This window comes from Lepisma saccharinum, chromosome 15 (genome assembly GCF_977018435.1).
Source record: "Lepisma saccharinum chromosome 15, izLepSacc3.1, whole genome shotgun sequence".
NCBI classification, from domain to species: Eukaryota; Metazoa; Arthropoda; class Insecta; order Zygentoma; family Lepismatidae; genus Lepisma; species Lepisma saccharinum.
The window spans coordinates 12628206-12653075 of NC_139243.1; the positions used below are offsets into that span (position 1 = coordinate 12628206).

Sequence of the window (24870 nt, forward strand, 5' to 3'; positions counted from 1 at the left end):
TTACTTAAAGTTAAAACAGTACAATCCATTTCAAGCATTATTTCTCAACTTGTATGGAAAAATATTAAAGTAGCAAGTATAACACAGCAGTTGAAGAAGCTAGAATAGCTCGGTCTCGTTCCAGAACATTTAAAATAAAATAAAAATCATAAAAGGATTCGAAACAAGAACAGGGAGTATTTTCTTTCGCCATCACATGTCAACACTTGCACTCACCTAAACCAAACGAAAACAACATGACAACAAGTAACCGAGAAAAGTGGATAAAGTGTAGAAATGTATATGTGCTTATTTTGTAACAGTGGGACCTTTATGGATTATTTAATCTACCCGTATTTAACCAAAATGATAATACAGAAAAACTAGCAAACATAATACACAATTGAAGTGCAACATGGATAAATTAACAATAATATCAGGGGTATTGTTTACAGCAGCCAATGTATTTGCAGTGGTTAGTTTAGCAATGCCAGACTGGATCGTAACTGATGTTGGAGGTAAGTTCGTTTTATATAAATACAGAAATATCTACAGAAAAATAAGAAAAATCTGGAGTCTCGATGACAAATTACGTTGTTTTTATATCGATAAGGTCCACTGTTTCATGTAAAAATATGTTTAAAGATACGAAAACAACAACCGAGATATTTGGTCCCGAAATTGACCCCTTAACGTGAAATTCCACGTATGCCTGAGTAATTCCAGTTGTTTTTTATTAAATAGCACAAGTTCCGAATTAATCATGTTACACACTCATTTTTTTCATGTTTTTTTATCTGACGTGGTCTCCCTGAAGTATGGCCTCAGTAGTGCCTGTCCTTAGGGCTGGACCTGCCAGAACAAGTACATACAAAATTAATTACTACTTTGATCTAGTCAAAACACCTATAACTCATTTATTTCGTCCTTCTTAACATTGCTACTTACTTATTCTGCATTGCGGAACATTCTATAAGGTGTAATTATGAATTTCTAACGAAAATAATTTCAATATTTCATATACGAGTAATTATTGTTGTTCCTTTTTTTTCGCTTCCGTGACACACAATATGGCGCGAGCGTTCTGGATCGTCGTGCTTGTGTTTTGTCGATTTGGAGTGGGTATGCTGTGTTTCCAACCTTCTAAACCAAAAAGTACCTACTTCTGTGTTATTAATTTTATTTTTTTCCCCCGTTTTGAAATTTTGCTAATACCTAAAATTTGGGGTCGTATAACCATTCACGGCAAGGTTAGGTTAGGTAAGCCTAGTTAAAATTTGGGGTCGTAGAACCATGCATGGGTAGCCCCACAAACCATTCACGGATAACCCCAGAACCATTCATGGTAAGGTTAGGTTAGGCAAGCATAGCTAAAATTTGGGGTCACGTCATCTTGAATAAAAAATGGGGTGGTTGGAAACAGTGACAGGGTGTTACATCATCAAATGCACAGAACATCCAGTTCTCGTAGGGGAAGTACATTTTTATACATATAAACATGAATTATCGCTAAAAAAGATGAAACTATGACAGAAAATACATTTGGGAACTTCAACAATGCTACAGAAAGTGATTTGCATAAGTAGCTTCTTCTGTAAAAATGAAGAAATCCATTTTGACTAGTTCAAAGTCAGGGTTCCCACACACGTGGAAAACCTGGAAATCTCAGGGAATTTGAAAGAAATACAAATCTCAGGGAAAATCTTGTAATTGATTAATGGTTCCCCATGAAGCAAAACTGAGGGATTATAATATGCTCCTGTCTGTGGATAATCCAGGCTGTTGTAGCATTTCTCTTTCAGCAAGGAACTCGTATCTATTTGTTTGTCAGTTTCTTGTTTTTAAATGTGATTCCAGGGCTGGTGACCAAGTGTATGTATACCCTCATAAATTTTGCACTTTTTAAAATTTAATTAGCCAATTTCGATCTTTTACATGACGTAAAATATATTTCAAGATGTGGAAAACGCATAATAAAGATAATCTGATGTCCAAAGTTAACCAGTGTTCATCTGATTTCCCTTATTAGGGAGTAGTTTTAAGTTTTTTCTTCCTTTTTTTTTACAAAATAGTAAAAAAATAGAGTGTCCTGTTTAGGGAAATATTTATTTCCTGCCATCTTTTGTGTACAATATTGTTGTTTGTGTATTTACTGCATTTAAAACAGAATTTTAAATATTTACTTACTAGTGCCATATATGAATTATGTACTGTTCATATTTTAAGTTTTTGATCATGTTCGACTATTGTTATAGTCATGACATGACATGTGAATTTTTACATGCCTCAAAAGCTCACATATGTGTAAAATGGAATTACTTGTAGGACCAGCAGATCTACATTAATATCATGTAGTGAAATAGTTTTCTCGACAGATATGCCAGAAATTGAATATCATGAGGTGAAGGCCAGTCGAATGGTGTATCACACTTGCACTTGCAACTGTCACGAACGTACCATTACGTACTAGCATTCCTCACTTCTTCATTTTAGATTAGGCTTGTTTTGTTCCTGTCATTATCACTGTCGCTCATAATATTACCAATTCTAAAGCATGTTTTTCTTGCAGGATATTTGTAGAGTTGGTATTTAAAGGCTCAGGAAAATTATGTCTACTTTTTACACTAGTTTTAATCCCCGGTGGATTGATCCAGGTGTCAACCCAGAGTGGTCTAAGTGGCTAGAGGATGTAAAGGACAGTGGGACACAAGCAAAGTGTAAAACTTGTAAAAAAGTGTTTGAAATTAGTAACAGGGGACGTCAAGCTATAGTAAGTCATTCAAAAAGTGCTGCACGAAATATTGAAGCTCAGTTGCATCGATCTGTGAAAAATTATTTCCTACCAAGCACAAAGTTTGATGGCCAAAATAAACCTTCTAGTGCTGCAGTAAAAAGTGAGTTAGAAGAGTCAACACTTTCAGTTCCTTCAACAAGTGAACCAAAATCTACTTTGCAAAATTTTGTTATGAATGAAGATGTAAGAGCAGCAGAAATTATGTGGACTCTAAAAATAGTCATGGGCCAGTGTTCCTTTAATTTTCAGGCAGGCTTAGGAGACATTTTCAAGAAGATGTTTAAAGATAGCAAGATTGCTCAGCAGTTTACCCTTGGTCCTACGAAAGTGTCATATTTAATTTTGTATGGATTAGCACCATATTTTACAAATTCTCTTAAAGACGATATTTTGTTGAGTTCCTCCTTTGTTGTGTGCTTTGATGAACCTTTGAATAAGATTGTTCAGCGTGAACAGATGGACATTGTTTTGAGGTACTGGAATATAGTTGATAATAAAGTGTCCACCCGGTACCTCACCTCAGTAATTTTGGATCATGTAACAGCCAAAGATTTTCTCGGGAAGTTTCTAGAAGCTTTGCCGTCTCTGCCTGTTCAAAAAATGGTTCAAGTGTCAATGGATGGACCAAATGTAAATTGGGCTTTTCTCCATGAATTGTTTAAACATCTGGTTTCAGATGAAGAAGATCCAGAGCTACTATCAGTTTGTAGCTGTGGTCTTCATGTAATACATGGTGCCTTTCAGCATGGTCACATGAAATCTGGGTGGAGTGTCCATGAATTTCTCCATTTGACTATTATCTGTTCCCCCATCTGGAAAAAAGACCTAAAGCGACAACGATTTGCAAGGCTCAATACTTATCAGCCTCCCCTCGTATTGTCAACACTTTGCTCTATTGTCCTGGAACACACACAGCTAGATAGAACTCCAATCTTCAGCAAACTCCCAAAACTACAAATCACGCGATGCCACCACATTTGATGCTCACAGGAAGCAGTACAATTGTGCTACAATACTTTACTTACTGCGGCTGGCTACAGCTGCCACTTCTTGCTTCTTGCATCATGTTACCACTTGGCAACAAGTATCAGGTGGTTATAATTAAAGTGACGGTGTTCAGAGTGGTACAGCACGGGCTGTAATGAGAGTAGCAGTCTGAAACTTCGTAGATATGCTAATGAAGCAATGCGCTCGCGAATTATGAAGAAAAAAAAATAGTTCCAATTCTCGCCACCAGGGTAAAAAATGGCGCTGTAAGCAGTCAAAACTTGGTATAGTTACAGGAAAAACACTATAAATCGCAGAAAACAATACTCTTTGTAATAAAATATCGCTACAATTTCACTATTCGAATTACATGAACATTACTAAAGGAAAAAGCAACAAGCGTCACCAACAACAACCAGGGAGCTCACACAATGGTTAGGCAATTTCACCGACTTTGACGTCAGAGTTATGGAAAATTCCACGTTTTGACTGCTTACAGCGCCGTTTTTTACCCTGGTGGCGAGAATTGGAACTATCTTTTTTTTGGCATAATTCGCGAGCGCATTGCTTCATTAGCATATCTACGAAGTTTCAGACTGCTACTCTCATTACAGCCCGTGCTGTACCACTCTGAACACCGTCACTTTAATTATAACCACCTGGTATATTCGAACTGTAAAAGGCCCTGACTGCATAATGTTGCCATTTGGAAACAAGGTTATTATCGTAACAATAGCAACCAAATGAATTGTTGCTACATATCCAGTCACATAAAGTGAACTTGAAACCTTCAAAATTATTTTGTGTATTTTTTGGGAAAGAAGAAAATGTCATTTTATTGTACATAAAAATACTAAATAATACTAAAAATAACCATAACCTTGACTAACGTGGTCATAGTACATTATTTAACATTAATGAGCCTTTAGGTTCAATTCATGACATTTAGTGCTACAAACGGCAAACTCATATTTCAGAGAATAAAAAGAAGCCATACAACTGCCATCTAGCGATTAGATGACATAACTATGATGCAGTAAAGTTGATGTAGCCAAATGGCAACGCCATGCGCTGTAGGGTTAATACAAATCCAAGTAAGAAAATATTGCATACTGTTCAAAAATCAGCATGCTTTGGCAATCTTGTTGCTCGTAGGCATAGGCCTACATATTAATTGATTGTCATTTATGCAGTACTGTCTTAGTGACTAATTTTGATTACTTGTAGTCGAATATGAGCATTTGGAAGCGGTGGCCCTACATATGAAGAGGATATTAAGGTTGGGCTCTAATTTCTAGCAGGGTTGAAAATGATTTAATCAGTGTTAAAATGATGAAAAAAAATATCATATTTTTTTGATTATTTTAATACTTTGTTTTGTTGTTAGTGTACAATACCCAACATGTTAAGTATTAAAAAATATACCAACATGGCACGTAGTCTTAGTTTCATTATTTTGTTGAAATGTGAAGGGTCTCTAACATTTATGTAACTAACTACATATTGACGGACAACTGGTAAAACATATTGGAGTACCTTATATTATATTTGCACCATTCCAAATTATTGTTTAAAAAGGTAGGTTTTACAGCACAGATACTGAGGTTTAGACATTTGTAAATTATTTTTATTTACTTGACATGTTGTAATTAACAACTATGGTATATTTTTTAAAATTGTAGCTCCAAAGATGAAAAGTTTGAATAAATTATTAATTATGTTTGCACCAATTCAAATCCAGGTTAATAATAGGTAAAGTTATCTCCTGTGCATTGCACTATATCATGAAGGCACATAGGGGGTGTAGAGGTAGGGATATACACATTCTTGATATCTACTATAGTGGAGGTGATGTGATCAGCATTGTGCTCTGGCTGTCTTTACCACCCCCCCCCCCTCCCCCAGGTACCTATCGATGACAACCGATATCACCCATGGCAGGAATCGAACCTGTATTTCCTGCCTGAAATCCAATTTAAAAGCAACTAGAATTTAATACTGAGACTCAAGTCACCCAACAAACGAGAAATTCTCTTAACTTTCTTTGTCTACATGCCATCCACTTCATAAGAAATAATTTATTTTTTAATGACAAGAGATAGGTCTAAATTTTTTATTGACCAAACCATAATATCAAAAGTTATGGATGCACACATTTAACGTTTTACCGAAGAAATATTACAGAACCTGAAGAATATAGCTTTAGCTTTCGACAAATTGCAAAGTGACTCTTGGATATGCTACTGAAACCGAAATCTGTAGCCCCCCCTCCCCCCACTTGCTTCAGGCTGGCACCATCACTGTTAGTAATGCCAATTATAAAATATGTTGACAAAAGATATGATATGCTCCAAGTAATTTGATATATTGGGTCACATTCTTAACCGGAATAGGTTCAGTCTCTGGGGTTTCGACCTGTGTATAGGATGGGTGGCAACCCACCATCGTGAGGCAATTGGGGAGCTACAAGTGCAACCCGGTCACGAATATCTCCTATAATGGCTGGGGGTTCGATGTGCTGACCTCACATCACCCCATTACTGGTTGAAGATCTGCACATAGGTAGGGTTGTGGGAGGGAGATAGGCCACCCTTACAGGCTGTAGAGCCACGAGTTATTTTTTTCATATCTTCAATACTTATTCATGAATGAATATTTCTAATTTCAGGGGATACTCGACTAGGTCTAATGTGGACATGCATGACTTTATACAACAGACCCCAGATGTGTTTCACACCAGATCTCCAACCTGAGTGGCTGCTTACTTTGATATGCATTTTTGTTGGGTGTATATGCATTACAACAACAATAATATTACTGGCTTCTTCACATTGGGATCAGAATGTTGTGCCATATGCACAATGGGTTGGTTTTGCAGCAAGTGAGTATTTTATTTCATTTTTGCTCAACTTACTACAGTAAAACCTAGTTACTCTGGACTAATTAGGGGGATAAGTTGACCGGAATAACTGAAATAACCTAAAAGAACAGTAGAAAGTGCATTAAAACTCAGTTTTCAACAAAACTGTTTATTGTGGTGTAAAGGGCATAGGCCTAAGTACACTATACAGTACAGTAAAACATAGAGCAATATAATGGAATCCGTAATGGAACAATATCACAAATGCGATTGTTGACTTCTAGCAACATTTAAAATCTTGCATTCTGCTTTTTTTTTTTGCCTGCCTAAATTTAGTCCAGCTTATCGGGGTCTGGATTAACGAGATTTTACTGTAATACTATTTCACAGTCCAAAAATCCTATAGATAGGGACCTGATGTTGAATATTGCCAGAAAGTTTTATTTTTTTAATGCTAGTAAGTTGCAAAAGAATGCAAATTTGGACTTTTTTTGTCTTCATTATATTTGCCATGTTCTCAAACTTGAAAAGTTTTGCATCTGATAAAGATAGCATTCAGGATTATTTGCTAATTAATTGTTAGTTACAAATATTATTACTTTGCTCCTTGTGTTCCAGGAGGTTAACAAAAGTAAATTGAAGTTTCAATAAGCTTGCAGGGGGGAGGATGGGCAATAGCCCCCTCTTGCCCCCACCAAGTTACACTTATAGCCACAGGTTATTATTATATCACCTTGTTCTTGATACAAATAATGTCATTTCAGCAATATATATTAATAAATCTAATACTTTATTTCCAGTGGTGCTGTTTTGCTTGGCAGCAGTGATCTTTCCAATTGGATTCCATGTTGAAGAAATTGGTGGGCAGCCATATCAGTTGCCTAACAGTTATCAAGTGGGCACATCATACATTCTTTTTGTGCTAGCGTTGTGGATAACGGTTATATCTGAACTCTTTGCAGGAAAAGTGTGCCTGCCACACTTCTAAAGCTTTATAATTTATGTTGTGCATTTTTGTAAATTAAGTGGAAAATGTGTGTAACGTGATGTATAAATGGATCATTCTGTATGTACATATTGTAATATGTAGAAAATAAACTTGTTAATAGAAGTTTTCAAGTTTATTTGTTATTTAATTTTCAGGTACTCTACAGCTAAACTCGGACAGAAGTTAACAAATACAAAATATTGTATGGAGAATGTTCCATGTTCTTGCAACCGGTTAATTTTGAAGGTTCACTGCCTTCATTTACATAGGTTACATACTCTTATGTTTGGCTGATGAAAGTTCTTATTCCAGCAGTTCTGCTGGATGTGCACAGTGGCGTATTCTCACACGTTACCTGGTATATCGCCGGTAAATCAACTTTATTCATGTAACAGAAATTGCTGGAAAATTTGAAGTAGTTGTACTTTTGCCTTAGTTTTACTTGCATTGGTATTTTTATTTCCGTTATACAGTAAAACCTCGTTAATCCCAACTAATGGAGGAGAAATAAGTCTGGATTAACTGAAATAACCTAAAAAAAACAGTAGAAAGTGCATTAAAACTCCGTTTATAGCAACAAAACATTTTTATTATGATGTATTTAAAGGGCATACGCCTAAATACACTATACAGTAGAGTAAAATGTAAAGCAATACTGTGCGTACAATGCAGTACATACATATGCGATACCCATATTCTTTTTATTTTTGCCGGTCCAGATTAACGAGTTTTACTGTATCTAATTAATATGTAAGAAATATGTACAATAAGCAAGAATTGTTCATAATTGGGAAAAGAGAGACGCGGTAGTATATAAATACGGAGAAACTAGTACTCACTTTTATCCGCGAAGCTGTTCCATCAGATCTGTCAATGAAAGAATTAAACAGCACGTAGCAGATGCGGAAAAAGCACAACCCACTACTGGTCATGCTAAACATATCAAGTACAATAGCCATAAAATTCAAAAGGTTCAAGTCAAACCCACTGCCCACATGCTCGTGGACACCAAAATCAAGGAAACGCACGCCATAATGCACTTCCCGCACGAGCTAAACTTCGATAGCGGGCAAGCGCACCACACTTGGATTCCCCTACTACAACAGTTATCGCCCGGAAATAGCAGACGACACAGGCCGAGACTACAAACAAAAGAGGTCCGCAAAGCAACAGTACAGCAAGTTCCAACGAGGATGGTGGCAGTGGCCACTGAAATTAATCGAAAAAGATAAAAAAACACCTTCGCGGATAAAAGTGAGTACTAGTTTTTCCTTATTTAGCAAGAATTGTTGCTGTAAACCAGGTCAAATTTTCAGAATACGCCACTGGATGTGGAGTGTGTTGGGTCTTTGGGAGTTTCTGCATCAGATCTGTTTCTTCTTCTTTCTGTCTGGGGTGTTTCAGAGTACATGGTGCTAGGTGGGATATGCTTGTCTGGTGTCGGTGCAAGTTTCTTCGTGAGGGAGCCTGTTGGGTGGAGGACTGTGATTCATTTGACTTATTTAACTTCACTTTTCTGACAATTTTGGCTAATCGCGAAGATGAGGATGAGTGATGATTGGGCACTCTCAAACACCCATGCCCCAGCCAGGATTCAAACCTGGAACCTCTAGCGTTGTAGTGCAATGTGCTAACCACTCTGCCAAGGCCGGCAGAGATGGTATGCCCTGTGGTGCCATGCAAGACCAGGTTTTTGATGTTTGCACCAATTCTGAGTACTTGTACTGTTTGGATGGTCCTGCCAATGTAGTCGAGCTGGCAATGGCATGTGGCCTTATACAATGCAGCTCCGGTGTATGAACTGTGATTGTGCTTTTGCACACCTTGTGGTAGTTGTAGCTTGGTATGTCCGTTACTCTTCCTATCTCTGTGACATTGCATCATTTCACCTTAGCACGTGTAAATGGTCTTTGCTATAGTTAAGCCACACTCCAGATTTCTGCTTGTGTGTGTGGTGGTGGTGGTGAGTTGGATTTTGCATGATGAACTGGGTGCCACAGTATGGTTTTCTGTACACGGAATTGATGAATTTGTGTTGGTGATGTTACTTATTTGTCTGCATTTCTCTTCTTTCACATAAGTGCAGTATGTTGCCGCAGACAGTCAAAATGCATCTAATATTAACACGTTCATTATTTTCATGATCTACATAAAATTACAAAAAGTAAATGTAAAAAAAAACACACATTTATTTTAACCAATTAGTCTATCAAAAATATGCATTTATGTGAGGAATAACTTGATATAATGTCACTTTGGCAACTTCAGTGTGACATAACCTGTCACAATAGTCCATGATGCATTAACATAAAATTCACATTCCACAAAAATGATTGTTGGTTATGCTGTAGAAGTGTTCATAACTTAAAAATTTTACACTGTCAGCCAATCGCACGACAACACAACAGCTCAGAATGGTTTAAATCTTCTTGACTGTTTCAGCATTGCTATTCTTTTCTTGTCCTCCTCAAATTTTTGGCGTAATTCCACTATATCTGCAAGATAAAATTTTTAATGGTTAATTCGAAACCTCAGAATATACAGGGGAATATGCACAAATTTCACGTTTTGTCAGGGAAAATATAAAAATATATGGACGTGAAACATGGTTCCTCATGCTAAAAAATAAGTGAAAAGGTAAAGGTACCCCTGTGTGTGTACACACATGCCATGAAGGTATATGGAGTGATGTGGAGGTATAGAGCTGCACATAAAAAATAAGTAATTGCATAAATAAGAAACAGGCAAATGCAAAATGTTCCTCTATTAATGCTACGGTTATTTTGAATGTATGTAAAATCAGGATTCAACTGGGCACAGATACTTATGGGTTGTAACAAATTCATTGAAAGTCAATGTGATTGTTACAACGCAGAAGTGTCCATGACTGTACAATCCTGTTCTGTGTATTACACTGTGTCACGAAGACACACAGAGTGTATACAAGTAGGCCACATTCTCAATATTTGCCAGTGGAGGAGATATGATAAGCATCATGCTTCTCCAGACTGCCGCCAGGTACCCTGACTGGAGGTGCACAGGGAAAATCCCAACCCAAGTTTACTAAACGTAGAAATCAATCTTGGGCCTCCTACATGGGATTCAGATGCCCTACTGAATATATCACTCCTGTAGTGGAACCACATGAAAAAAGAACCTGCGCAGACCCGCAACTTCCTGCATTGTACTCCCTCGTGGAAGGGAGGGGCAGAGTGGAGCATGCTTCCTTATGGCCCAACTTGAAGGGGAAGGTGTACGAAGAATTTTAGTCCAAGGTTCTTGTTTGTGGTCACACTATACACGTGATATTTTTTCGTTTCACATCTAACCAAAGGCTTTCATGTAATCATTCACTCGTGATTCCACAATACTTTTGTAACTGATACTGGTCAAGAGGAGCTTCTCAAATCATACATGGGCAATTCCATGGTAACGAGTCTGACATTCAGACAAATTTACATTCATTTTTTAAGTTATTTCCTTAGGACCTTAAAAAATAACATATTTGTTTACTTCCTCCCTAGTGATGATGTATAAGATGTGTAATTTTTAGTTCATTGCCCTTATTGTTAATTGCATGTCTGTTTTCATGTCAAATGTGTACATAGTTTTCCCTTAAAGTTCCTATCATAAGCAATACTTAGAATAAAAATAGAATTAACCTTGTTTGTCTACTTTCACATGGAATGCCTCAACATCAATCCTTAGCTGATTACAAATTTCATGAGGTCATGAAGTTAATATTTCCAATAGGATTAAAATTTTCAAAATGTATCTTGGAATGGTCCACAAGAAATAACTAAACACTAATGTTACATTAGTACCAGGGTCGTACCGAAAGTAATGCAAAAGTGGTCATAACCTCTTTATTAACTGATGTAGATAGTTCAAATTGCAAATGTTCAACTACATTCCGAGTCATTCCATGCGAAATCAACACAGCCTTTGACCTGACCATCTCCGATTTTCATGAAATTTGGGGAGTTGAAACTATGCATGGAACTTAGTAACTATGAAAATTTTTAGTCTCGTGCGTCTTGTAATTGTTAAATTATTCAAGGTCAAAGTTAGCATAAATTGCCCTTTTTGAGCCCGCTTAGCTATACTAAATCTGCTGTAACTCCGCTCCTATTTTGCCTAGGAAGCTCAAATAAAGCTTATTGTACAGGGAATTGAACAAGCTTTCCAGTGATATATAACAAGCCTACCTTTGGATAAAAATATAATTTTGTCACGTGACCTTGAATATCTCAAAACATGTCATCACCAAAAATCGTGAAAAAAATATATTTGGTCCCTCATACCATACTATAAAACATATTAAAAAATCATTCTGGGACTGCAATGGGATCAGAAGATACAAAATAATATGTGTAACTATGTGACTGATAAAAGCCCCATTACATGAACTATGACGAGTCAAATGTCCCTTAACACTCCCTACAAAATCTGAAGGAGTTATCCTGGGTATAATTGGTCAGGAAAGAAATAGGTTAGGCACAGGGAGATCCCTAGCCGTATGTGTCAAGCGTAGATCCGGCATATTGTTGACCGCCATATTGAATTCAACGCTAAAATTTCAAAGGAAAGGGGGTGATGTGATATATCAAATGAGGCTAGAATTTCACGAGAAATGAAGTGACGAAGGATTTTCCAACGTATCTTACGCCAGCAAAAAGTTATACACATATCTTTCAGTTACGATATATGCACATTATAATGTTGTCAATGCTCCTGTGAGCACACTCATTGACGTCTCTCACACTCGCATAGAACATTTGGTAATGTAGCATGTGCAACAACATCGCAAGCAACTATGCCTTCTCTCAGATGGTCAATATCAGGGACTTTTAGTGCAGGCACCATTCTCTTCAAATGTTTCTGAAGGTAAAAGTCCTCCTAAGATGTTAGATCTGGGGAATGTGCAGGCCTTTTAATAGATCCCCGTGTGCCCATCAATCTACCTAGAAAATTACCATGAAGAAATTGCGAAAATGTCCACATAGTGTGGTCACACTCTGTCCTGTTTCAAAACTCTCGAAAAGTGCCATATCCCGTAAGCAAGGGTAAATAAACCTGTTCATTTAACAAATCCAAGAAGCCCTCACCATTTAAGATTCCGTTGTTGAATATGGACCAACCATTTCCGTTCGCCATACATTATACCACATAATTAGCTTACCAGCAACAACCATTCGACTGAGCAAATCACAGGTATTGCATATTATTAACTTCACCGTGAAAATAAAAATTTGCCTCGTCACTGAAGAATTTTTCATTCCAAAGGAAGTATCACGTAATTGTTTGAGATACTTTTCCCAATATTCTTCACTATTCAACTATTTGGTGAATGTAGCTGATTAAAATCATATGCAATGGTGCGTATACTTCTTTCTCTCCTAAGATGTCAGCGTGATCTCGATGAGTTCCTAACATGTTAGGAGCATTCCAATGCTTTGTTTTTAACACCTCGAAAAGGAGAAAATGGTTACAAGCATGCTGTAATAAATTTTTGCTGGTTAAATATATGTTGGATAAACCTTTCATCACTTCATTTCTCGTGAAATTCTAGCCTCATTTGATATATCACATCACCCCCTTTCCTTTGAAATTTTAGCGTTGAATTCAATATGGCGGTCAACAATATGCCGGATCTGCGCTTGACACACACGGCTAGGGATCTCCCTGTGCCTAACCTATTTCTTTTATGACCAATTATACCCAGGATAACTCCTTCACATTTTGTAGGGGGTGTTAAGGGACATTTGACTCTTCATAGTTCATGTAATGGGGCTTTTATCAGTCACATAGTTACACATATTATTTTGTATCTTCTGATCCCATTGCAGTCCCAGAATCATATTTTGATATGTTTTATAGTATGGCATGAGGGACAAAATATATTTTTTTCACGATTTTTGGTGATGACATGTTTTGAGATATTCAAGGTCAAAAGTCAAGGTCACGTGACAAAATTATATTTTTATCTAAAGGTAGGCTTGTTATATATCACTGGAAAGCTTGTTCAATTCCCTGTACAATAAGCTTTATTTGAGCTTCCTAGGCAAAATAGTGGCGGAGTTACAGCACATTTAGTATAGCTAAGCGGGCTCAAAAAAGGCAATTTCTGCAAACTTTGACCTTGAATATTTTAACAATTACAAGATGCACGAGACTAAAAATTTTCATAGTTACTAAGTTCTATGCATAGTTTCAACTCCCCAAATTTCATGAAAATCGGAGATGGTCATGTTAAAAATTGCACATATCTGTGTTGATTTGGCATGGAATGACTCTTCCTCTATACAAAGCAGCTATTCAACATAGTCTCCATTTAAAGTGATGCATTTGTGCCATTGTTGAACCCAACTCTAGAATCATCTTTGAAAAAAGACCGGTGGGCACTGTCCAACATCCACTTCTTCACAGACATTTTCACATCATCTGTGTCATCAAATTGTTATCCCCGAAGACTGTCATTTATGGGACCAAACAAGTAGAAGACTGAGGGTGCCAGATCTGGCTGTATGGTGGATGGGGACCACGGACCAGCCCATTTTGCCGATCACCTGATTTGATGCCAAAGAGATGTGTGGTTGTGCATTGTCATGGTGAATGTGGATCGCTTTCAGGTTCTTGCACAGTCTCTTCCTGCTAATGGATTCTCTAAGCTTATGGAGTACCTCAATGTACGGCTTGCTGTTGATGGTACGGCCGCATTCCAGGAAATCAAGGACAATGACGCGCAATCAACTCACCCACTCGCTGACGATTCGTGTCAGTGGTCGCAGTTGATGGTCTCCCACTGTGTGGTTTGTCTTCAATGCTGGTTTCCCCTTCTGTAAACTTCTTTATCTACGTGTGCACATTGCTCTTGTCAATGGTGTCATCTCCGTACACATTCTGTAGCCATATGTGGATGTCGGACTGTGCACACCGGACTTTTTTCAAAGAGGATTCTAGAGTTGGGTTCAACGATGGCGCAAATGAATCACTTTAAAAGGAGACGATGTTGAGTAGATGGTTTGTATAGAGGAAGAGTCACTCCAACTACATGTGCAATTTGAACGATCTACATCAGTTAATAAAGAGGTTATGACCACTTTGCATTACTTTCGGTACGGCCCTCGTAGATGTGCATCGTTGAAAATATTCACCAAGATTCTGGTTACAGTATTTCACTCACCAAGCAAACTTATAATTCTCTGAATATTATAATAATGGAATAATTGTTCTACATTAGCCTATAACTATACTTATTCTAACACCACAACACTCTTCTTCAGGTGAAATTTTTCTTTTTACCGGTGGTGGGGATCGAACCTATAACAGATGTGTAATTTTACTACAAATTTGGGGGTTCTGTAGAGTAGTAGTTTTGCACAACCGCTTTGTGGTAAAATTACACATCTGTCATAGGTTCGATCTCCACCACTTGTAATTTTATTGTGCAATCCCTGCTTGACATAAAAAAAAAGCATTTTCAACTTCTCTGATTATGTACAAATACAGAACTTTCAGAGATGTGATGTATTGATTGATTGAATTGTTGTCCCACTTTATGCACAGAAAGGCTAATCGGGACTGGACCTAGAGTTTAAAGTGGGATCCGAACCAGTGTGCGTAGAGATGTGATGTATATTTTACATTAGTTCTCTCCTGGACACACCGTATTTTATTATGATCCCCACTCCTACGTGGGAATTAGTTTCAGTTAGCACTGTAAAAAAATGGTTCCGAAATATAAATAAATTCTACTTACGTTTTATTTTAGATTCCTTAATCTGAAAAGTGTAGAAATTCTTCAGCTCCTTTTTAGCTCTCTTCTTCTTCTCAATTTCCATTATTTTATCAAGTACTTCTTCACTCCGTTTGAAACCACGCTTATTCCCCCTGAAACAAAAGTGGCAGAATTAATTGTTTCTTCAACTGCACTCTGCCCTGGATAAGAACCCCCTCCCACACACACACACACACACACCACATCTTACCACTTGCAATTTTTGACGAGCCTGGTAATATAAAATTGTTTTTCCCATACTGACTACATCTTAACATAAGGGACATTTTACACCCATGTTTTAAATTAAGAACCTGCAGTTCTCTAAGACCTTTAACCCTTTCTGATCCTATGTCGGATCTTGTCATGGTTTGCAGCAGAAGGGATTGATTGATTGATTTAAAATTTTGGGTGCATGGCCACTTTGCAACCTTCAGTGTATGCGGGGAAAATCCCGTTATCTAAAACCCTTCTTACCTCAAAATTAAAAAAGGGAATGTAAAAAGCCCCTCGACAGGTATGCAGGTTGTAAATGGCCCTGCATAGGACAAACACAACACATTAAAAAAGGAAAGGATAGTTTAAAAACCTCAGAAACAGTGGAAAGGCCTGCTCTTCTCAAAAAGCTAAAATCATTGGTTCAAACACTGTCATCGTCTCCCAATATAGATGACAAATCATTGGGAAGGTTAAACCCTGTCTGAGGTAATGAAAATGAGCACAATCAAGAATATGCTGAACACTTAAAACTACGCTGCAAGTACAGCACAGCAGAGGGCAGCAGGAGAAAGGAGAGAAACCATTTTCTACTGTGGGACATGCAACATGAAACCTGGATTTCATACTGGAGATTCCTTCAAGAAGTATCGCACAAAAAAAACTTTAAAAAATCATCAGGTGAGTTCAAATGTATGTTTTTCTCTTTTTAAAACTAGGTTAATTACTAGGGAACGGAAGTTGATGGCCTAAAAATATAGGTATATGACCTATAGAATATCCTAAAAAATGGGAAAAAATGACTTAAAGAATGCAAAAAAAGACCATTAAATTCGTTAATTTCAGGTTAAAAATTGAAATGAAAAGGAAATTAAACAAAATTTAAACTTGATTTAAAAAATGCACCAAATGATACCACATGCACATTCAATTAAAATATGCAACGAGGATTTCCAATGGAAACAACTGAATAATTTTAAAACAATTTTACGAAAAGTCATAGATGAAAGAAAGAATTGGTGTAAAATGCGTTAATTTTCCACATCTTTGCCTGGTGATGTAGTGTGGTGTGTTTCTGTGGCACTGTAAAGAAAAATAAATCCTGCGAGATATATATATAGGCCTACGTTCACTTTGGTGAAAAGACTCAAGAATATTACCAAAATGAAAGAAGTGACAAAATATGATGAAACAATACACTGAATATTGCGAAAAATGACTGGAAAATGCTGAAAATCGGGAAAAAATGCACTTTATAATTACCTTCTTTGGGTTCTAGACGAAGTGTAATATTGTGTATATTTAATGGGCATCGTGTCCGAGATGTCAGAAAAAAGATGACATTTCATCAACTTCCGCTCCCTATTAATTACAAATAATCCATCAACCTCTTTCCTGCCCAAAATAAATAAGAGCTGGGGACTATGCGGGTGGCAGAAACAATGGATTGGAAAAGGCTATAAGACCAGAAGATGCACAAAACCACATATCAATATCCTTTGACATCACTCAATATCTCCACTACCTTACCACATCACCCAGAAATCTATACTATCATTTGGTTCCTGTAATATCAGAAAACTTCTGTTTCTTGAAAAGAAAGCTTCAACTCTACACTCACCTCTTGAAACATACTGTTGGAACACGTAAAGCGTAAAAGATAATGGAAAATTAACCTGCAGTGGACAAGCAGTAGCTATATTTACCACCTCCATGTGGCAGCAATGAATGCGTAATTTCTTCAAAACTACACACGATATTTCAGTTCTATCTTTTTTTATCATTTACATGCATATGATTGATTGATTTGGTGTTTTAAGTCCACTTTATGCACAGGAAGGCTAATCGGGACTGAACCTACAGTTTAAAGTGGGATCCGAACCACTATGAGCCTCCACCGGGAATCGAACCCGGGACCCCTTGATTACAAGGCGACGACGCTACCACTGGGCCATCGGGGAGGCCTTACATGCATATGAAGGTATGACATACTCAAATCACAAAACAATATATCATACAACTTTGCATCATTATAGAAATGTATCACTGCTGCATACTACATTTTTCATTCTATTGTGGTGGCTACCCAGGAGCATGGTGAACGTTCTTTTTTTTTTTTAAATCAATTTTCTTCTTCTTCCTTCAACTTTCATTATTGGGAGGTACATACTTTAAACTATTTTCAAAAACCATAAATCAAGAAAAACAAACAAGACATCATAATCCAAGGCGTCCCGTCCTAATCTGGAAAGTCAAGGAAATGAAAATCCATGGAATTATGTAATTGATCGTGGCATATTTATTGAAAAACTCCAAAAAAGCCATTTGTCAGATCAGGGATTTTTTATGCATTTGGTCATGGGAAATCAGAAATTTCACCCCAGCTAAAGGCCCTGTCAATAAAAAAATCATCTATTATCGCTACGATAATTTGCTGAGCTACGATTTTTTTTGGTACTTTGCGGTATGTTTGAAAAGCACGTGCCTGGGAAGTGCTTGTTTGGAAGAGGCTCTCATCCACTAAAGATTAACTATTTTCTCTAACATTCAAACAATAATTTTACCTTCTGTTTACTGTAATCCATCCTTCATCACCCTCTGCACCAGTAAGCTGTTTATCCTTTTCGACTATCTCCCTAGCTCTCTTGTCATATTCCTCCATGAATTTATCTATATCCTCCTGAAGAAGATTTGCATTTGGAATGCTTTGATTGTATTCCAGAGTCCATTCTGTAATATGCAAACAATGAATTTATATTTCTTACGTCACATCCCGGCAACATACTTGCTCAGAACAACACAAAGCACAAGAAAAGCATGATATGAAACACTTTAAAGAGTTTTTCGAAGCTTTCAATCCCACCTCGGAATCATCATCAGCGCTGGTTGAGAGAAGACGAAGAGGACGCAGTTGAAGTTCCCATGTTTTGTGTTCTCTTTAACAAGAATCATATTTGTTGACAATACTTATGTTTAGCAATATCACAGTGCCTGTTCATTTGGCAAAACCAAATTCCCTGACTTACCAGGGTATTTTTTTTAATAACTTTGCAAACAATCCTATAAATTCCATATATTGATAAATAAATGTTCTTTCTTCAACTCTTCATTATAATCAAACAAAGCAAGTTTATTCAACATTGTTGAGATTAAATGACAGCATTCATGATGAAGGTTGTGCGAATTACTCACAAGTTTAATATATATATAATATTAACTTACGTTTTGCGAGTATCGAGGTAACCCCTGCGACAATTCGGGAAGCAACTGCTCCCTTCCTTAGCTTGCTCAAGTTTAGGTTATGTTTAAATCATAACCACGTCAAACTCTCCACAGGTCCAGGATATAGGATTGGTAAAAGGTGTATGGTTAAAAAAAATAAAAATCTAAAACCCATTACAGGTGCACGTCAAACTACCATGCCGTTTTCCCAATTAGAAACTCCTTGTACTTCCTCTACGAGGAAACATTGAAGTATTGCAGCACATGCGGACCGTGGCTATACACAGTTTTAAAGTTTTAACATTGCAAGGAGCAGTTTCTTATTGGGAAAACGGCATGGTAGTTTGACGTGCACCTGTAATGGGTTTTAGATTTTTATTTTTTTTAACCATACACCTTTTACCAATCCTATATCCTGAACCTATGGAGAGTTCGACGTGGTTATGATTTACACATAACCTAAACGTGAGCAGCCTGAGGAAGGGAGCAGTTGCATCCTGAAACGTCGCAGGAGTTACCTAGATACTCGCAAAACGTAAGTTAATATTATATATATATTAAATGACAGCAAATAAAAGGATAGAACATGTTTATATGGATTTTGCCCACTAAAAAAAAAATAAAAAGAGATCAGTTGGGAGGAATATGAAGTTGGCACCTCAATGTTGCAGTTTAACATCTAACACTAGTTCAGAAGAAACAATGCCCTTATTTACAAAATAAAGGAAGGCATAAAACAACAATTACACATTATTTCGATACTATATGGATGATGGATAGAAAAATGTGCACTGAAATTTGATTAAAAAACAAAAAGATACGCTGATAAAATTTTATCCAGGTTTAGTCAATCATTCCTAATGTTTACATAACACTGGGGAACAGAGAAATTGCGGCACAGTGTTTGAGAGCTAATTTAGGGCAATTTCATGCTGCTGAATAATGATATAATAATATATTTCCTGAATTGGCTCTAATATATGAAATAAATGCAACTAAACCAAAATGGTGGAAACAAGATATACATATAAATGAACTTTCAACAACAATTTAATATTTCTTTTTGTGATTACAATCATTATTATAAAAATAAATTTAGGCCTATGATCATAATAATTAAGAAAATATGTACACAATGAAGTAACAAACTACGTGAAACGTTTTCTATACGATTTCCTGCTGTATTGCTTTTTAGGACAATCCCTCTGTAAGCTCCAACAGTAGTCGGCCATCACGTGGCGATCCCACCGTTCCTGGTACCTTTCTTCCATTATCCTTATATCCTGATGGAACCTTTCTCCCCGTTCTTCACTAAAATCACCAAGGTTCTCAGGGAATCTGTCAGTGTGGCTATGTAGAAAATGTATCTTTACACTCATATTAGCTCCCAATTTCTCAAAATTTTTCAACATATTTCCAACTATATCGCGGTAGTTTTCTGTTCTGTGATTCACCAAAAAGTTTTTGACGACGGACACAAAGCTCAGCCAGGCCTCAGATTCGATGTAAGACATGTAAGTTTTAAAATTGGCATAATTTATAAGTGTACGAATTTGTGGTCCGTCAAAGATTCCTGCCTTCAATTTTTCAATACTTAGTTCTGGAAAAGTGTGGCATATATATTTGAAACAATCACCACTTGTATCTAAGGCCTTGACAAACTGTTTTATCAACCCTAGTTTAATATGCAGTGGCGGAAGGATGATTTTGTCCCTATCTATCAGCGGTTCATGAATGATATTAGCTTTTCCCACTGTAATATTTTCTCTTGGGGGCCAAACTTTTATCGTCCAATGCTTTTCTCTAGCACGACTATCCCACAAACATAGGAAACAGGGATACTTTGTGTACCCACTTTGCTGTCCTAGTAAAAATTCACCATCTTCAAATCCACACACACGAGCCACTTATGTTCAGCATATTCATTTTTTTCTAAAACCTTTTTTATGTTTTGGTATTCTTCCTTAAGCTTTGTTGAGTGTCCGATAGGAACTGAAGGATGTTTATTACCATTGTGTAGTAATACACATTTCAAACTTCTTTTAGAACTGTCCACAATTAAACGCCAATTCTCTGCGCGATATGTTGATAGACCTAACAGCATCAAACGCTGAGGAATATTGTTACAATACACAAGATCATTGCCTTCGCTAAAGTAAGGAAGAATATTGTGTTCTCTTGTTCTATATGATGTTACAGTAACACCAGGCTGAAGACAATGTTTTTCTCTTAGTCGCGATGCTAGAATCTCATATGATTTTTTTGATAAATTTAGGTCACGAATCAAATCATTCAGTTCGCTTTGGGAGAATGCTTGCGGTGTGGAACTACATCCTTCAAAATCACTTTCGTTTTTATTGTCACTATCACTTTCATCTGATATCTCAACGTCATCGTCGATATTTTGCGAAAAGGTACATACTGGTAAAGGTAAATTTTCACTGTGCAGTATTGGCGGCTTTGCTGACTCTACATTAGGGTACACCCAATTACGCTTTTTGAATCTATTCATGCCTTTAACATTCACAGCACAAAAATAGCAATCATTAACATGATTTTTTGGTTCACTCCATGTCATTGGCACTCCAAATTTGAGTCCCTTTCGTCCACCTTGGCCCCAATAACGAAGTGATTCCAAACAAGTTTTGCAAACTATATGTGGGACCCATTTTTTATTCTGTTGTCCCAGATTTTTGGCAAAATAAGCCTGATACAAATCTATCACTACATCCGTGATATTTCTTCGCTGTGATGATAGACAATATATTCCACATATATAGCAAAAAACATTTGGGTTATTGAAACACTTACTACGTGAGGAACTCATATTTCCAATGTATTCACATTAAACACATTTCGCTTAGTTATACTACAAAATTCAACATTAAGAGATATATTGCCCAGCAATCCTTCGCAAGTTACCTAGCAACAATTTACAAATAAATAAATAAGTTTCTTAATGGGAATTTCAGCCCATTATCAAATTTTGATAGTACCAAGAAAAGCGTGGAGTAATTTTACCTCCTACATTTTCCATGGTGTGTTTATTTTTATAACTGCAGTCAATTCAACTGAACACAACTGAACTGGCAATCACGGCTGTTTTGTGTGCTGAAACTGTTATTAAACTTTATGCCACAAAATAAAATCATTTTTTTGTTCCCCAGTGTTATTTAAACAATTACAGGGTGATTACTTGAGCCTGGAAGTTCAGGTATTTACTTTCATTAAAATAGGCAGGCAAAAAGGCATTCATAATGTGGAAAATAGGCACTAAAAATGAAAAAAAGGCAAGATAAACAAAAAAAAAGGCACATTTGTAAGTCGCTTACTTTTATCTATAATTTCTGGCAAAATGTTAAAATCTACATTGGGAAGAGCATTTCAATTTTCACCAAATTCACGCACGTAAGCATGTAACTTACCACTTAATGGCACACTAAATTTCGGCATGATGACAAATACACGATTGTTTCCCTCCAAAGTGCAGAACTAAACTAAAGATAGAGAACTTGATTTTGGAATCCATGCAAAGGCCCTTGGGCATTAGTGCTGTTTCTTGTCAATAACGTCCTGACACGGACGCTGGACGTGATGACGTAATTGTGCAGATGCTCTGCAACAGGTTTTCAGCAGTCAATCATGCACAAGGAAATGTTAACCGAAAGGCAATATCCTAACTCAGCATGAAATACTTTTTTCTCACACTTTTCTCCTTCAGCAATGTTGAAACATGTGTGAGTTCAATATTACTTAAATAAGGCGAACATTTTTCACATAATAAACAGAAGAAAAATAAATACCAACAAAGTTCTTTGGGAGAAAAATAATTTATATACATACTTTTTTTTTAAAAAAAAAATGGTCCAATTTGATTGAAAAAGGAAAAAAAAGGGCATAATTAAAAACAGGCAGTGGGGTCCCAAATAGGCAAAACAGGCAAAATGAAAAGGCTTCTAAAACATTCGAAACAACATAAAAAATGTATATCCGGGAAAATTTTATCAATATATCCAGTAGATAAAAAGAGGCATTTTGCCAAACTTCCGGGTTCTAGTGATTACTGTATGACCCACATAAATTTCAAGTATAATTTCCAGGTTTTCAAAAACTCAATGCCAAAAAACATAATATTTCTTTAAAAATAATTATCAAAATTCTCCACTGAACTTTTATGAATAATTTCTCTTGTACACCTTGTCAAGTATGTGAATAATTTACAATATTGCACTAATGAATTTCATAGGGAGAAAGATGTGTTATACAAGGTGATTCTCTTGCTAGAGTCCCCAAACTATTGCCTATGTCAAACAATAATATTTAATAAAAGTAAAACAACTTTCAATCCTCTTCTGGCCATAACAATATCTACTCCCACAACAGGTGAATAATGAACAATATAAAGAAGTCTAGTGAAATGTTAGGCATAAAGTATACTTGCCAGTTACAAATGCTCTGCAAGTAACACCATATTTATCATTGTCTAGATTTGATAAGATTTTAATTCTTGGTGTCCCAACTTTTCCCACACAGAATTCCCATATGGTGAATTAAAGTATGCAATTATCTCCGGAATTTACCTGTAGTGTGCACCTATACCTTAATGCAACAATTTGACTTACTTTACTTCTAGACACTCATCACAATATTTCCAAATATCTGGTAAAAAGTTATGAAATTATCTGCTTGAGTGCACCAGCAATGTCTAGATTTCCTGGTCAGCAGGCAACCTGCCCTATTATAGTAAACCCTCGTTAACACAAACTCGCTTAAGACGAACACTCGGTTAACATGAACAAAATGTTGGTCCCGGCAGGGATGTATTATCTTATAGAAACTTATAGAAAGTTTTATCGGTTAACGCAAATTTCGGTTACCACGAATTATGAACTGTTTTTTAGTCCATTGCGTCAATAACACAACTTTCAAGGTTTTCACAATTTTTTTGTTGTTTCTCTGTCGTCCCTCTGCTAGGTATGTAAGAAATCGCTCAACAATCTCTATCATCTTGTCAACAATCAACTTATACAGTATTGTAACCAACAGATTCAGATCAACAATGTGTTCAAATGTGTTTTTCTATTCTTTAAAACATAGCCAGTACAAGTAACATCAAAATTAAAACTTGGGTGCAATTAATCGACAATCGCAATCATAGCGTCAACAATGAGCTTATATGTATTTAACCAACATATTCAGTTGTGTTTTTCTAGGATTTAAAACTTAGAAGACGGAAATCTCAAGTTGGAGTGTGCTTGATGCATGCCACATCCTGGGAATCTGTGTCATCACAACACATACAGAAGTCTTTTGCACCAGAAAATGATCTGTCAGTACTTTTTAAAAGTAGTTGTAGTGTTTTCTATGATGACATACATAATACGTATTGTAGAAGGAACTGTATTGCAACAATAAAATTTGGGTCCCCGGTTAGCACGATTTTTTTTAACACAAACTCTTGATTTTTCCGGTTCCTTGGGATTCGTGTTAACGAGGGTTTACTGTATTATTTTAATATTCATAATATTTGTTATTTTTTTTCAACTTACTTTTCAATCCACACACAATCGGAGTCTCTTTTGTTGATAATATCTCAGGCGTTACAGGATTAAAAAGCATGGCTTTCTTCAACCCAGTAGCAGCAGCAAACACTACATAAGCAACCTTAAAACCCTGCAAAAGAAACAAGTGTGTACTATTAGTAGAGCCCGGATATTGCCCTAATTGCCTAGTTTTCCTGTGAAGGGATTCATCTCATTGATTGATTGAATTTATGTTACTTTGTTTTTCTGCCACCTTTGCCTAATTGCGAAGATGAGGACGAATGGTGATAAGATGATGAGATGAACAATGGGACAATCACAAACATATAGGGATGATACACAGCCTCACAGAGGACCATACTGACAGAGTCCACTCAGATATTATTTGTAATTTGATACATGTTACAGTTGTTACATACCCAATAGGACCAAATAATGTAAATAGTTTCCCAAAGAGGAATAGTGATGGCTGCACCAGGCATGCAGGATTAAGAATTAACA

General features: G+C 36.5%; 2 protein-coding genes across 2 annotated transcripts in view; one reads left to right on the forward strand and one right to left on the reverse strand.

Annotated features, from left to right (window-relative positions):
- Positions 1 to 217: 217 nt before the first annotated feature.
- LOC145999401 (uncharacterized protein C16orf52 homolog A) lies at positions 218 to 7731 on the forward strand. Its single transcript, XM_083136350.1, has 3 exons — positions 218 to 497; positions 6429 to 6641; positions 7421 to 7731. The coding sequence occupies exons 1-3, from the start codon at positions 395 to 397 to the stop codon at positions 7606 to 7608; spliced, it is 504 nt and encodes a 167-aa protein (XP_082992476.1). The 5' UTR covers positions 218 to 394; the 3' UTR covers positions 7609 to 7731.
- A 2046-nt stretch (positions 7732 to 9777) lies between these two features.
- The window catches only part of LOC145999594 (ribosomal RNA-processing protein 7 homolog A), a 28456-nt gene continuing 13363 nt past the window's right edge, over positions 9778 to 24870 (reverse strand). Inside the window, exons 4-7 of the mRNA XM_083136638.1 lie at positions 24376 to 24499; positions 18169 to 18334; positions 15371 to 15501; positions 9778 to 10103 (exon numbers count right to left, since the gene is read on the reverse strand). Of these exons, the coding sequence (XP_082992764.1) occupies positions 10018 to 10103; positions 15371 to 15501; positions 18169 to 18334; positions 24376 to 24499 (507 nt within the window). The 3' untranslated portion in view covers positions 9778 to 10017. The remainder of the gene's footprint in view (positions 10104 to 15370; positions 15502 to 18168; positions 18335 to 24375; positions 24500 to 24870) is intronic.

Coding starts and splice junctions, on each gene's coding strand:
- LOC145999401 (XM_083136350.1), top strand. CDS start 395: ATGGATAAATTAACAATAATATCAGGGGTATTGTTTACAGCAGCCAAT. Junction 498..6,428: donor GATCGTAACTGATGTTGGAG/GTAAGTTCGTTT, acceptor TTCTAATTTCAG/GGGATACTCGACTAGGTCTA. Junction 6,642..7,420: donor ATGGGTTGGTTTTGCAGCAA/GTGAGTATTTTA, acceptor CTTTATTTCCAG/TGGTGCTGTTTTGCTTGGCA.